The sequence below is a fragment of the Pelophylax lessonae genome, assembly GCF_965119305.1.
Source record: "Pelophylax lessonae genome assembly, chromosome: 3".
Taxonomy (NCBI): Eukaryota; Metazoa; Chordata; class Amphibia; order Anura; family Ranidae; genus Pelophylax; species Pelophylax lessonae.
In genome coordinates, this window is record NC_138770.1 from 619,071,928 (window position 1) to 619,085,643 (window position 13,716).

The following is a 13,716-nucleotide window of genomic DNA, read 5'->3' on the forward strand; positions in this document are numbered from 1 at the left end:
GGCAGGGGCTGACCGCCGCAGTAAATCTACTTGCGGCGGTCGGCAAGCGGTTAAACGGCTGTTTTATTACATGCATCTGGTAAAAGGCTGCATTTTTGGCTTCCTTTGGTGGTGGACCTACTGAATACTCTCCACGGTGTTTATCATATCTCACTGGAGGACTTTGTTCTTATTATTGACACATCTTGAGCGCTGCTGTTTCATTTATATCAATTATACCAGCCTTCAGGAATGGACTGGGCCCCTCCACCACTAGGGGGCCCAATAGCAGCTGCATTGGTAGCAATGAATATAGTTACCCTCTTGGCCGCATTGCGTTTTTCCTGATGGTGAAAACAGAGGACCATGTGGTGTAGTCTGTGGTGGAACTGCTACTTGTAGTCTCCATTTAGGGTCAACACAGGTTTGGTTTGGACTTAACCCAAGAGCAAGATGTCACTCCAGTCAAATCAGTGCCCAGTCAGCAGCAGCCATACTTGGACAATGTAAATGACCAAATATGGCCATGTGGCTGTAATAAGACAATGTCGTTAACCAAATATAGTCATGTGTTTGTGTTAGGACAATGTTATTACCAAATATAACCATGTTGTGATAATAAGTCAGTGATGTCACGAGCATTCCCACCGCTTTGCATTGAGCATTCACAGCAGTCTCTGCCCTCAAGGAGCTTACAGTCAAAGGTCCCTAACTCACATGTATAAATACACATACTAGGGCCAACGTATTTAGAAGCCAATTAACCTACCATCATGTCTTCAGAGTATGAGGGGACCCTGGAGTGCCCGGAGGTAGTGGAAGTAGCTGTAAATAGCTTAGAAGAAGGCCAAGAAGAGGTTTCCACTTCTGGGTAGTCAGAGTCTGAGGGGCCATTCTCAGCCTCTCAATCCCTGAGATTGTTAATTTAGTCTCTCACTGAAATTATCCAGTCTGGATTTAAATTACCTCCCTTAGAGATTTCTGAAGTCTTTTTCCTCCTTTTTTTGCTTGTTACGCCCTCCTCAAAATTCTCAGGCTTTTCCCTTAAATCCGCTTTTAGAGCAGATAGTATATGCTGATTGGGATCCTCCTGATAGGATTTTTATTCCTCCCAAAAGGTTTTTCATCTTTTATCCTATGAAGGAAAAATTCACAAGAAAATTGAGTATGCCTACAGTGGATGCTGCTATCTCTTCTGTAAACAGAAATTACTCCTGCCCTGTAGATAATGCCCAGGTATAGATCCAGCTGATGAGAAATTGGAATCTTTATTAAAAGCTTCCTTTTCTATTGCAGGGTTTGCAATACAACCGGCAGTGGCAGCTATAGGGGTTTGTCAGTCTTTGAAAGACCGTATTAAACGGGTGTCCAGGAGTGTTCCTTCTCAGGGAGAGTCTGCTGAAAATTTAGCAGATTCCCCTCAGGCTTTGTGTTTTGCAGTAGATGGTCTTAAGGACTCCATACAGCAAATGTCATGGTTTGCTCTTCTACCAATTCATGTGCGCAGAATCCTGTGGCTAAAAAATTGGTCTGCGGAATTACCAAGTAAAAAATTGCTAGCTGGCTTTCCCTTTCATGGGGAGTGCCTATTTGGTGACTATCTGGATAAATATATCCAAACAATTTTCAGGGGGGGAAAGAGTGTGCTTCTACCAGTTAAGAGAAGTGAAGTCCTTCTTTTAAGGTGTCTAACACTCAGATTCCCAGGCACTTTAGACGGCCTTAGCCATCTGGATCTAGAGCCAAGCCTTTAGGTCAAGGGCAGGAGAAACCCTGGGCCCAGAGGCCTACCAAGCCTAGCTCTAAATCTAACTTGTGAAGGTACGCCCCCTCTCAGTCGAGTAGTAGGAAGGCTGCTACAGTTCTCGGAGGCCTGGGTGGAAATGATTCAGGACAACTGGGTTATTTCCACAGTATTGCAGGGCTACAAACTAGAACTTCGGGTGTTTCCTCATCCTCGGTTTGTAAGGTCTAACATACCTGCAGATCCTCTAAAAAGAAGCTCTTTCTGGCTCTGGACCATCTGAGGTCTCAAGCAGTGATTCCAGAAGTTCCGGACGAGAAATTCAAGGGTTTTTACTCAAACTTTTTTGTAGTTCCCAAGCCAAACAGAGATGTGGGACCTATTCTGGATCTCAAAGCTCTGAACCAGTTCTTAAACATTCGCACATTCCGAATGGAGTCAATTCGCTCAGTCATGGCCTCTCTGCAAGGAGGAACATTTCTAACATCCATAGACATCAAGGATGCATACCTTCACATGCCAATTTTTCAGGCCCATCAAAGGTTTTTGCGCTTTGCGGCCTTGACCTTCAGGCTAGCCATGGCTCCATGAGTGTTCACAAAAACCCTAGCTCCAGTATTGGCTATTCTAAGGTCTCATGGGATAGCGGTGGTAGTATACCTGGATGATCTATTACTTATAGACTGGTCGGCTTCCACTCTGAGCCAGAATGTGTTCCGGGCAGTTGAGTTCTTAGAATGTTTGCGTTGGATTCCGAATTTGGCAAAGTCAGCGTTGCAGCCAGTTCAGAGTCTAGAGTATCTGGGTTTTCTTGTGGACACAGTACAGGCAAAGGTGTTTTTTGCCGCCAAGAAAGGTCATAGCCCTGAATGATCTGGTTTGGATCGTAAGAGGGAAAAAGGTACCTTCTGTACGTCTTTGTATGAGGTTGCTAGGGAAGATGGTGTCCTTATTCAAAGCAATTCCTTATACTCATTTTCTTGCCAGACCTTTACAGAACAACATTTAGCCTGGAGCAAAAAGATTCACACTCTAGATTGTCGCATGTCTCTAGTATCAAGGGTACGTCAGGAATTTGGAGAGCGGGAAATCCTTTCTTCCAGTATGCTGGAAGGTGGTGACTACAGATGCCAGTCTCACCGGCTGGGGAGCAGTTCTGGAGGAAGCCACTGTCCAAGGGAAATGGTCCTGATTAGAAAGGAGCTTCCCCATCAATATCCTGAAAATCCAATTGGTTTGTCAGGCATTAAGGTACTGGACTCCTAGACTTGCCTTGGTTGCCACGTCAAGGTACAATCTGACAATGCCATGGCTGTGGCCTATATCAACCATCAGGGGGGGCACCAAGAGTCAGTCAGCCCAGAAGGAGGTGGGTCACATCCTATCCTGGGCGGAGAAATTTGTTCCATGCCTGTCAGCGGTTTTCATTCCAGGATTAGAGAACTAGCAGGCAGAATTTCTGAGTCGAGAAACAAAAATCGGAGCTCCGATGAAACCGACATGATTCGGTGAAACGCGTCAGCTTTCACAGTTGGACTTTTCACCATGACCTAACACCTCCATCTTGTGTGTATGTGACCCCCTGTGCTCCGGCTTGGCCACGGATCCCTGGGTACGCTGCTCGCCGACACCGGATGTGACGCAAGACCGTCCGCCACGGACTTGTCTGTCACCACCTGCAGATTTGGCTTGAGCAAGCGCTAAACCGGACCACGCCGCTGGAAGCCTTCAAAAGCAGCCGGGTCACCGCAATTTTACACACGATGGTATGGATTTTTCCCATTTACTTTAAAGCATTTATATTCTTTGGCTTGGTGACACAAAAGACGTTTTTGCCCATTTCCCCATCACCTTTGGGATAAACTTACATTCTAATTACTTGACCGATCAGCAACCGCCCTATAGGCACTGCTCTACCTACATAGAGGAATCTTTCACCTGCTGCCATTGCATCGGCCTTGCTTTGAATGGACAAAACCACCTATTGAATTCTACATCTTTCAGCCAGTATCCACTTACCATACAGTAGTAATCGGTTAATCATCTGCATCCTCACTGTCCGGATCCATATTGTTTGAAGAGGCCCTTCCTCGGATTGATCCATTGGTGATCACACACCCGGTATACTACATATTATCCTTTCAAAAAATTTTCCTTCATGGAGTTCCTATTTAGGAACACGGCAGGAAATTTGTAATCAGTCCATTGGAGGTGGCCTTCACTTTGTAGTTCACCATCAGAATTTGCATTTCTCATTCACGATTTACCTGTTAGGTCTGCTTTGTGATATTGTCCACTGTTTGTACATGTTTTTATATTTTTAATGTGTATTGTGTTCATGTATGTTCTTGTTTGTCCACCAGGCACAAGTGCTTTAATAAAAGTTAGATAAATTTTTCACTACAACTCAGCTTGCACAGTGCATTTGTTGGAGCCTATATTTGATCTATCCTTTTGTTGGGGTTTGTGGTCTGTGAAGTGGTTCTTGAAGTATCTTGTCTTCACCACTTTTACAGACACTCTCCCCTCATCTCCCCTTCTACAAGAATTTCTGAGTCGCCAGCAGATGTTTCCAGGGGAATGATCCTTACATCCCGAAATCTTTGCATTCATTTGTCAATTCTAGGAAGTCCCAGATGTAGATCTGTTGGCATCCAGGTTCAACAACAAGTTGGACAAATATGTGTCCAGGACAAGGGATCCACACGCAGTCGGAGTGGATGTTTGGTGACTCCCTGGGAGCAGTTCACCCTGATCCATGCCTTTCCCCTGTTCAACTGCTGCCACAACTTCTGCGCAGGATTCAGGAAGAAGGGAAACCAGTGATCCTGGTGGCTCCAGCTTGGCCCAGGAGGATTTGGTATGCGCAAATTCTAAGGTTGGCAGTGGGAAGGCCATGGGTTCTTATATTCCACCCTGCTTTTACAATCTCTACATTTGACGGTTTGGCTATTAAAGTCTGGATTTTGAGGGAGCAGGGTATATCTGGACCTGTCTCTACCTTGATAAACGCTAGGAAACCAATCTCTAGGGGCAATTATTACAGAGTCTGGAAGTCTTACATTTCTTGGTGTGAGGCCAGGAAGTGGCATCCTCGTAAATATATCATTGGGAGAATTGTAGCCTTCTTGCAAATAGGGGTAGATATGAAGCTAGCCTTAGGCACTATTAAAAATCAAATTTAAGCCTTGTCAGTCTTTTTCAAAGACCGATTGCTTTGCATTCCTTGCTCCAAGCCTTTTTTTGCAAGGGGTGCTACATATGCTTCCGCCAGTTAGGCCATGGTTGTGTCCTTGGGATTTAAATTTGGTCCTGGCGTTTCTACAGAAACAGCCTTTTGAGCCCATTCTGCATATTTCTCTGGTTCTTTTGACCAGAATGTTGGTCTTTTTGGATGCAGTAACTTCAGCTAGAAGAGTACCAGAGTTAGCGGCTCTTTCTTGTTTCATTTTTGATCTTACATCAAGATAGGGTGATTGTACGTCCACACCCAGGGTTTTTGCTCAAGGTGGTGTCCACTTTTCATTTGTATCAGGACATTAGGTTGCATTCCTTCTTTCCAAAACCATCAAACAGTAAAGGAAAAGTTGTTACATTCTCTCGATGTAGTATGTGCATTTAAGGTTTATTTGAAGATGTCAGCTCAGATGCGGAAGACTGACCTTTTGTTCATGCTGCCAGAAGGGCCCAGGAAAGGGCAGGCAGCACCTAGGTCTACAATTTCTCAGTGGATTTGCCAGGTCATTATCCAGGCGTATGGTTTAAAGGGGAAGGCTCCACCTTTTCCGGTAAGGCACACTTTTTACCAGAAGAGTAGGCGCTTCTTGGGCAGTTCGCCATCAAGCTTCTATGGCTCAGATTTTCTGGGCCGCTACTTGGTCTTCAGTACATACGTTTACTAGATTCTATCAGGTGGATGTTAGAACCCGGGAGGATCTTGCATTTGGCTGCAGTGTGCTGCAGACGGCTATGTAGATCTTTTCGGTCTAATGATGTTTTTTTTGTATTTAGTGTCCCCCTCTCCTCAAGTGCATTGCTTTGGGACATCCAAGATAGTAATTATTATGGCTGCTCTGTGTCCCATGATGTACAACAAGGAAAATGGGATTTTTCCCACCGCTTATCTGTAAAATCCTTTTCTTTGAGTACATCACGGGACACAGAGGTCCCTCTTCTCTTGTCTGGAATGTTTATTGTTTGCTACAAAACTGAGGTATTTCCTGTATGGGAGGGGGTTATATAGAGGGGTCTTCCTGTTTTTATGGTTGCCAGTGTACATTCACCTCTAGGTTGCGTAGTATAACCCAGATAGTAATTGTTATGGCTGCTCTGTGTCCTGTGTTGTACTCCAAGAAAAGGATTTTACAGGTAAGCTGTAGGAAAAATCATTTTTTTATGGATTTAATTTACATCTACTTTAAGTTAAATCATTACTTTTTTTTTTTTTTTTTTAAATGGTGGGTATTATCCAATGGATTTGTGGCTGTGGAATTTGTTTAAAAAAATAAATAAGAGGCTGAGCCATAAAGAACATTGTAGCCTGCACACTGAAGTACAGGCCATCACTGATGATGTGAATTGCTGTGTTTTGTAGGTCTGTCTTGCTGTGGCACCGACTACGTGAACATGTCAGAGACGATTTGTTGTGCAGCATCTAATGGACAATTTAAGGCACATCTAAAGTCAAATAATGGGACACCATTAAAATGCTGTGAAAGTGAGCTGATTACTGAAGAGGAGGAATGCTGTAGTGGAATTGGATATAATACACTGACTCATGTTTGTTCTGGCAAGCTATCGACCGAAAACTTTACCAAGGTAATTAAAGAAAGCCAGTCTTCTCTTCACACGCACAACTATAGAAATGTACTTGATAACAATTTCTGAATGCTAAAGCTGAATGCCAGACACAAAAACTTTCTTTTAACTTTATTTCTTATTAGCTTCAAGGGTTAAAAATCAAATTGTGTGCAAAAAATGTCTTTATAAACCCAGATCTTACATTGTGAAAGTAACCGTGACATCATCACTGTACTGTACATAGCCTGTGCAGAGAGCAGAGCTGTGGGTGGGACCCAGCATTCTTCACCTACTATAAGCTTCCTGCAGAAAACTACAGGAGGGGGCGGAGACAAGACCAGTCACCCTGCACAAGGAGAGAGGGAAGCGGTGATGATTATTATTACAGGAAGCACCTGCACAGCTGGTAAAGTTTCACACTAATATACTGCACAGATCTGGAAATATACACAAAGCACACCAACATTTAAGTATTAATACCCATGCCTCCTAAATTTAGACAATATTTGCTTGTCCTGGTCTTCCTAGTTCTCTTCTGTGGACTACAGAACTATTTCCCCCTAAGTAATAGAGATGACAGTGAGACATCCTAGGAGAGACATCCTAGAAAAGAGAGTTTGTTGCTGGCAGGTTCACTAAAGGAGAAAAAAAAAATTAAGGATTTTTAAGCTACACTATAATAAACTTTTGCGCTTGGGTCCAGATTTTTACACCAGCTACACTCAAGAGGAAAATATAATGATTTTTGAGTCACTTTTATTTAACAACCTTAAAGTTTAAATATATAAACTGAATTGTGTATGGAAATAGTGGTGCGCTTCAGGGGTTAACTCTTGTAGATCTCTATAAAAGATGGTGAGTAACCAATATACAGATCTTGATCTAGAGTAGCTCAGTGTGGTAAATCTGTGTATGCGTCTGAATTCCAAGGAATAAATGATAAAAGTGCAGGTGCGTAGTGCCAATCAATCAATATGTGTGTCAGTATATCAATAAATATTAAGATACTTCTTTTTTGCATAAGACATCAAAATAAATAAATAAAGTGTAGATCTTCAATCCGGTTCTTACCAAGTAGAGAGGTATATATATATATAACAATATGTGTGTCAATAAATAAATAAATAAAGAATTATTATGAAAAAATGTGAATGCTTCTTCTTTGCATATAAAAATATATCAATAAATAAATAAATACAGTGTTGATCTTCAATCCAGTTCATAAAACGGTGAAAAATATATATGTGCTCAAATAAACTGCTCCATGCTGGTTATAATAATTCGGTGCTATAATAACCAGCATGGAGCACTTTATTTGAGCGCATATATATTTTTCACTGTTTTATGAACTGGATTGAAGATCAACACTGTATTTATTTATTTATTGATATATTTTTATATGCAAAGAAGAAGCATTCACATTTTTTCATAATAATTCTTTATTTATTTATTTATTGACACACATATTGTTATATATATATATACCTCTCTACTTGGTAAGAACCGGATTGAAGATCTACACTTTATTTATTTATTTTGATGTCTTATGCAAAAAAGAAGTATCTTAATATTTATTGATATACTGACACACATATTGATTGATTGGCACTACGCACCTGCACTTTTATCATTTATTTCTTGGAATTCAGACGCATACACAGATTTACCACACTGAGCTACTCTAGATCTAGATCTGTATATTGGTTACTCACCATCTTTTATAGAGATCTACAAGAGTTAACCCCTGAAGCGCACCACTATTTCCATACACATATTTTTTCACTGTTTTAGTATCAGTTCCAGTGGCGCTGCAGCAGGAATCCTCTTGTCGCCTCGGATAGCGCAGGGATCACACACACCCTTTGATACATTATAAACTGAATTATTGTTGTGCATCTGCTTTTTTTACAATATATATGTAGCACTGGCCCCGTAAGGACTGCTAGATATTCACTCTGTGGGTCCCCCTGGTTACCAGCACACAGCTATAAGCAATGACATTTTCTTACATTCCTCTTGGCTCTATCTCTTCAATAATCAGTCCAGGGGTATTTGGTTGTTTTGTTTTTTATTTTGTGATGGGGATAGGAGAAGGAAATAGTGGGATACTCCAATTTAACTATTCACAGTATTTGAGGACTATCTTCTCTACTTCACGTTAAGGTATGGAACAGCCGGGCTGTTAATTCATCCTGCCACTTCAGATGAATAGGGATTAAGTCTCTTGTTTTCCCTCAAGACAACTTGGTGGACAATCTCTTATCTTATCTTCAGGACACTCTCCCTAGCACTCTCTCTCTGCTGACACCTGTCCACTGACTATCCTATGAACAGGGGTTGCCCCCCTCAGGTCAGGCCCCCTGACACGAGTCCTCACTCACGATACTGCAGCCACAGGGTCTCCCCTCTCAGTCAGCTTCCCTGGACCTCTGGGTTCAGCTGGCTTTTATACAGTATCCCAGCATGCACTGAGGCGACCTGCCCTCTGCCAATCATCAGGACTGTATCAAAAGCCTATGCACCCATTCGTCAGGTTTCCTCCCACTGTCCAACATGCCTCCCTATTGGACCAGCGTGAAACACTCTCCAGACTGAATGAATCGCATAGTGAGCACAATGAGCAGACCTCACTAACAGATCCTGCTCTTTGGTAGGCAGAGAACAATATAGATTTACCTGCAGCCCCTCTGGTCTGGTAAGCAGACAGAGCTCAAAACTATACTCTCTCACTAGCACCTACCTAGGAGGGTGCTACATATACATGCTTTGTTGTATAAGTACTGTATATGCCGGCGTATAAGACGACAAGGTGTATAAGACAACCACCTAATTTTCTAGTTAAAATATAGGTTTTGGGCTATACTCGCCGTATAAACTGTCCCCCTTCGGCCGTTAACACCCACTAATCTTTCAGCCCCAAACGAACGTCCCTAATCTCTCAGCCCCTTGGATGTGTAGTAATACTGTATTTACCGTAGCTTCGGCTACATACAGTATACCGCGCTGAGGCAATCATGGCAAGCGATGTATTCTAATACAACAATGTTTCAAATTTTGGCCTTTTGGTCTCCACCCTCGTTCCCCTAGGAGAGTATCAGGCTGCTGTAGATGGTGCTAAAAGGCAAATATTACTCACATTTTGCAAGAGGAGGTTTGTTTGGCTTGTGTGAGTGGTAAAGAATTCTGTCTTACCCAGCTGTATGGTCTTCACGTTGGTATAATAAATTCAAAGCCAGCTCGGATTGGCTGAGTCAGAGGTTGTAACATCATCAGCCCGCCTTTACATTTTTTTACAACATCAAATTATTTTCATGTTTGTTTTAATTCACTGCTGTCAAGTATACCCTTGCTTGTCTATCCTCGTATGAGCTGTGAAACATATAACTAATGTAGCGCTACCCCTGAGTTTGTGTCCCAGGTTTTTTTCCCTCTGTGTAGCAGCCGTAACCGTAGGTTACTCCAGCAACATTAAGTAGTAACTTGAGGACACCTATCTTCCTCCTAAAGATTCTCAGCACAGTCTTGCAGCAGCAAATAATAGGCTGACTTTGAAGGGACACCATGAACCATGTCTACCTTTAAGCACAAGCTGATTCTGATGCAAGAGGGATAGCAGCAGCTCACAGTCAGCAGGATCTCACACACCGGTCTGTACTCACTAATGTCCTTGGATGGTTGAATGCCTCCTTCTAATATCTGCCACACATTTCCTGTAAATTCGACCAGAGCTCAGTAGATTAGGGCCCCCAGGTAGCACAGATGGGACTTCATTAAGCAAAATGAAGAAGCATAGCTTGGACTGCCCTGAAAGGCAGCAGCCCTTCAGGCTGGGATCTCCTTCTCCTGGAGAAGAACCCCTCTGCTCGAGGCCTCAGACTATTTATGCTCTCTCCCAGCCACCATCTGGGCACTCCCCTCCAGAGATGGGAGGAGACCACATAAATATATATACTAGATTTGACTCACTCAGCCCACTACTTTCCAGAACCATCCAGAAAACAGGTGATGCAACCAATCCCAGAGTCTTTAAAACTTAGAGCAGAAAAGAGCAATCACAAGCAGCTCCACTGATTACAGGAGGGCTAAATAACTACATTTACCTAACCTAGCCCCTATCTAGGAGGGTGCTACATCGATAAAAGCAACACTATACATCAGCGGAGAGCAAGGTAAAGGAGCGTATGTGTTGAGGAAGGAGGGGGGATTAAGGGAACCTTATAAAAAACTGGAGGTGCAACATCTGTCTGTCCCATAACCCACTACAATTTGGCCAGAAACTTGCACTTAACGCTTTCCGACTAAACGTATGGCAAATGAGGGACATGCATGATAACAAGCTTTATTGCCGTGGTCTATAGAAGAATGAACCGTCAGAGCTCCACCCATGTTTCATGTATGTCCTCTAATATGTTCATTTTGCAAAAGAGTAGATTCTGGAGCAAGGATCCTAGTGCTGTTATCTTTAGACTACAAGGATTAAAGTAGTTGGTGAAAAGGTTTCAAATGTAGTGGAGGTGAGCATCTAAAGGAGGGGATAAAGTGACCCAAAATTGCCCATAAAGGTGGCAAGAAAGTGAATACCTATCTTTCCTGCTGCCTGTGCCTCCATGCACTGATCTAATCTAGAGAAACTTGTAGATTAAATCTTCTTCAGAAATCAATAATTCCCCAAGCATCATTCTCCTCATCTCCCACAGTGCTCTTTGGTTTCTCCCACAGACTCCTATGTTTCTACTGAGTCCTGTAGTGACATCAACTTTGGCAGGAATAACCACTTGTTACCTTAGGGTAGGGCAGTGTTTCTCAACCTTTTTCCAGTCAGGGCACCCTTTAAAATCCCAGGCAATCTTGAGGAACCCCATTCTAAAATGTAAAAAACTATCCTAATTGTTTTACATATTGCAGCAAAATCCAAAGACCCGAGACACCCAACATTAAGGGAGACTTATTCTTTCAAAGCAAATACATTTTTGCACACACGTATTTTTTTCCCTCACACAGCTAATATGACCGCAGTGCTAATAGAGAGGGGCAGGGGGGTCAAACAAGGAGTCTGTGTGCAGGTACCCAGTGTCCTCCTTATCAACCAATGATGTCAGTGGTTGTTAGGATGCTGGTGGCTGAATGGCCCAGTGCCCAAGGTTGTAATATTGCACAATGAAAACCTTTGCCTTTGTGTAACACAAAGCAATTTTGATCCTCCTGTTGGCTTGTACAAATCTTTTAGGCAATTTGGGGCAATTTTTAGGCATTCTGCCAAGGCATCCCTGAAGAACCCAGAAGGAACCCCAAGGTGCCCAGGCACCCTGGTTGAAAAAAGGTGGGGCAGGGTATTTCTGTTTAAACTGGGATCCCTGCAGTGAACCATACCAATGCTGGGCTCCTGGCATTGAAAGATAATGTTAGCTGTACGTAGTAGGTAATTAACCACTAGGAAAGGCCTATGCAATCTAATCCTCACTAGAAGTCAAGTCAAGCTGCATATTGCCACCTTCATGTACTTGTAGGCCTTGGGGATAGAGTGTGAGCACCAAAATTCTGCAATTACAATATTTGTTATGCTTTTATGCTTATATATTTTTTTCTGCCTTTTTTGTAGCCTTACTGGTTTACTTTTGTGTAAATCCACTAGTAGAGATAAGGAGAGGTGGGTGTATGGACTGTGTAGAGCCTTTCAATATATCATATAACTTACGTCCATATCCTCTTTCCTCTAGGCAGGCTAACGAATGGTAGTCTGTGGTAGTTCTGCACATGAAGTATCCTGCCCTCAATTATAAATATGTAGTTAGTAAGAGAGGCTTGCATCCCATTTGAAAGGGCAAATTCATTATTGTATGTCTAGAGCAGCATATATGTGAAAAATATCTCTAAATAAATGTATTTTAAGTACAAAATTTCACCAAACATTCATTTATGTTTTTTTACATTTCTATTCACCAAAGAACCCTCTTCTAACTTCTCATTGTCAGTTGGCATTCTATCTTCATTGTTTGAATGAACTGCAGATAAGTTTCCATGTGTGTGTTCCATTATAATTAGATATAATTTTAACATCTGTTTAGAATAATTGTCCATCAATTTAAAATTTCAGACTTTATTACATTTTTATTCATACAGGGGGAAATGTGCTACGTGGGTACTTTGTGTCCTGCATCCTTGGCTTCTACTGCACATTGTGGACAGTGCAAATTTAATTCCTCCACCGACTCCTGCTTCTGGGTAAAAGGGAACAAATTTAAAAATGGCAGCCTGATGGATGGAGACTCGGTTTGCCGAACAGATGAAGACATTATTTACCTGGGTGACGCTCACACCTATGTGTTTACTGGTAATTTTTACATTAATGTTACCTTATAATTATCGTAAAAGGACAGATGATGCTTAAAGTGTATGGAAACCCCTACAATGAACATCTATAATTTGTTCCCTTTTGGTCTGTTCACTATACCATTGAGATAACTTTGTTAAAGCTGTTTGATAAGTATAAAAACATAACTAGTGGAGCATTTTGGATATCCAGTGAGCTGATAACTTCCTGTTCACTCTTCTATAACGTAATCCAATACACTGGTATCATCTAAGCCCAGCTTATCTCTGTGGACTTCAGAACATCTCCCCCCATGTTATGGAGATGAAGGGAGGTGTTCTTTAGCCCTAAAACACTTCCTATCCTAATACATTTTTTTATGTTTAATATAAAGAGGAGCTTCAACCAATTTTATAAAAAATGAAGACAGGAGCTACAAATAGTGTACTGTCTTCCCACAGCCAATTCTTCTCACTGTAGTGGGTCCTTGGTGCTGCCACCTTGGATTCAGAATTCACAGCCGGCTCCTCACTGCACAGTACTATCTTGCTCCTACAACCTCCAGGGATACATGATATGTCCCAGGAGGCTATGGGTGGAGGGGGAATGTGGTTGGAACAAGCAGCGTCATTCTTACCTAGATGAGAATTAAGGAAGTCGGAGCGGGTACCTTTCAAAGGCACCATAAAAAATCTCAAATGTGATAGGGGCAGGGCTGGCCATAAGGATGAGTGGTACTTTTACTTTTAACATTTTAGTTCACCTTTATAGGAAAAATAAAAAAGTGAACGAATATATACCATACCCTCCCCATCCCTGTGGTCCCCGCAGTACTTACCTCTGGGGATGTTGAGCTTACAGTTCCCCAGCCAGGGAGCACGGG

The 13,716-nt window shown here is 42.3% G+C and overlaps 1 protein-coding gene across 1 annotated transcript in view; it reads left to right on the top strand.

Moving 5' to 3' along the window:
- USH2A (usherin) overlaps positions 1–13,716 on the top strand; it is a gene marked incomplete at its 5' end in the record, with an annotated part of 1,334,617 nt that overhangs the window by 1,044,492 nt on the left and 276,409 nt on the right. Inside the window, 2 exons of the mRNA XM_082250984.1 lie at positions 6,318–6,541; positions 12,644–12,854. Coding sequence (XP_082107110.1) covers positions 6,318–6,541; positions 12,644–12,854 — 435 coding nt within the window. The remainder of the gene's footprint in view (positions 1–6,317; positions 6,542–12,643; positions 12,855–13,716) is intronic.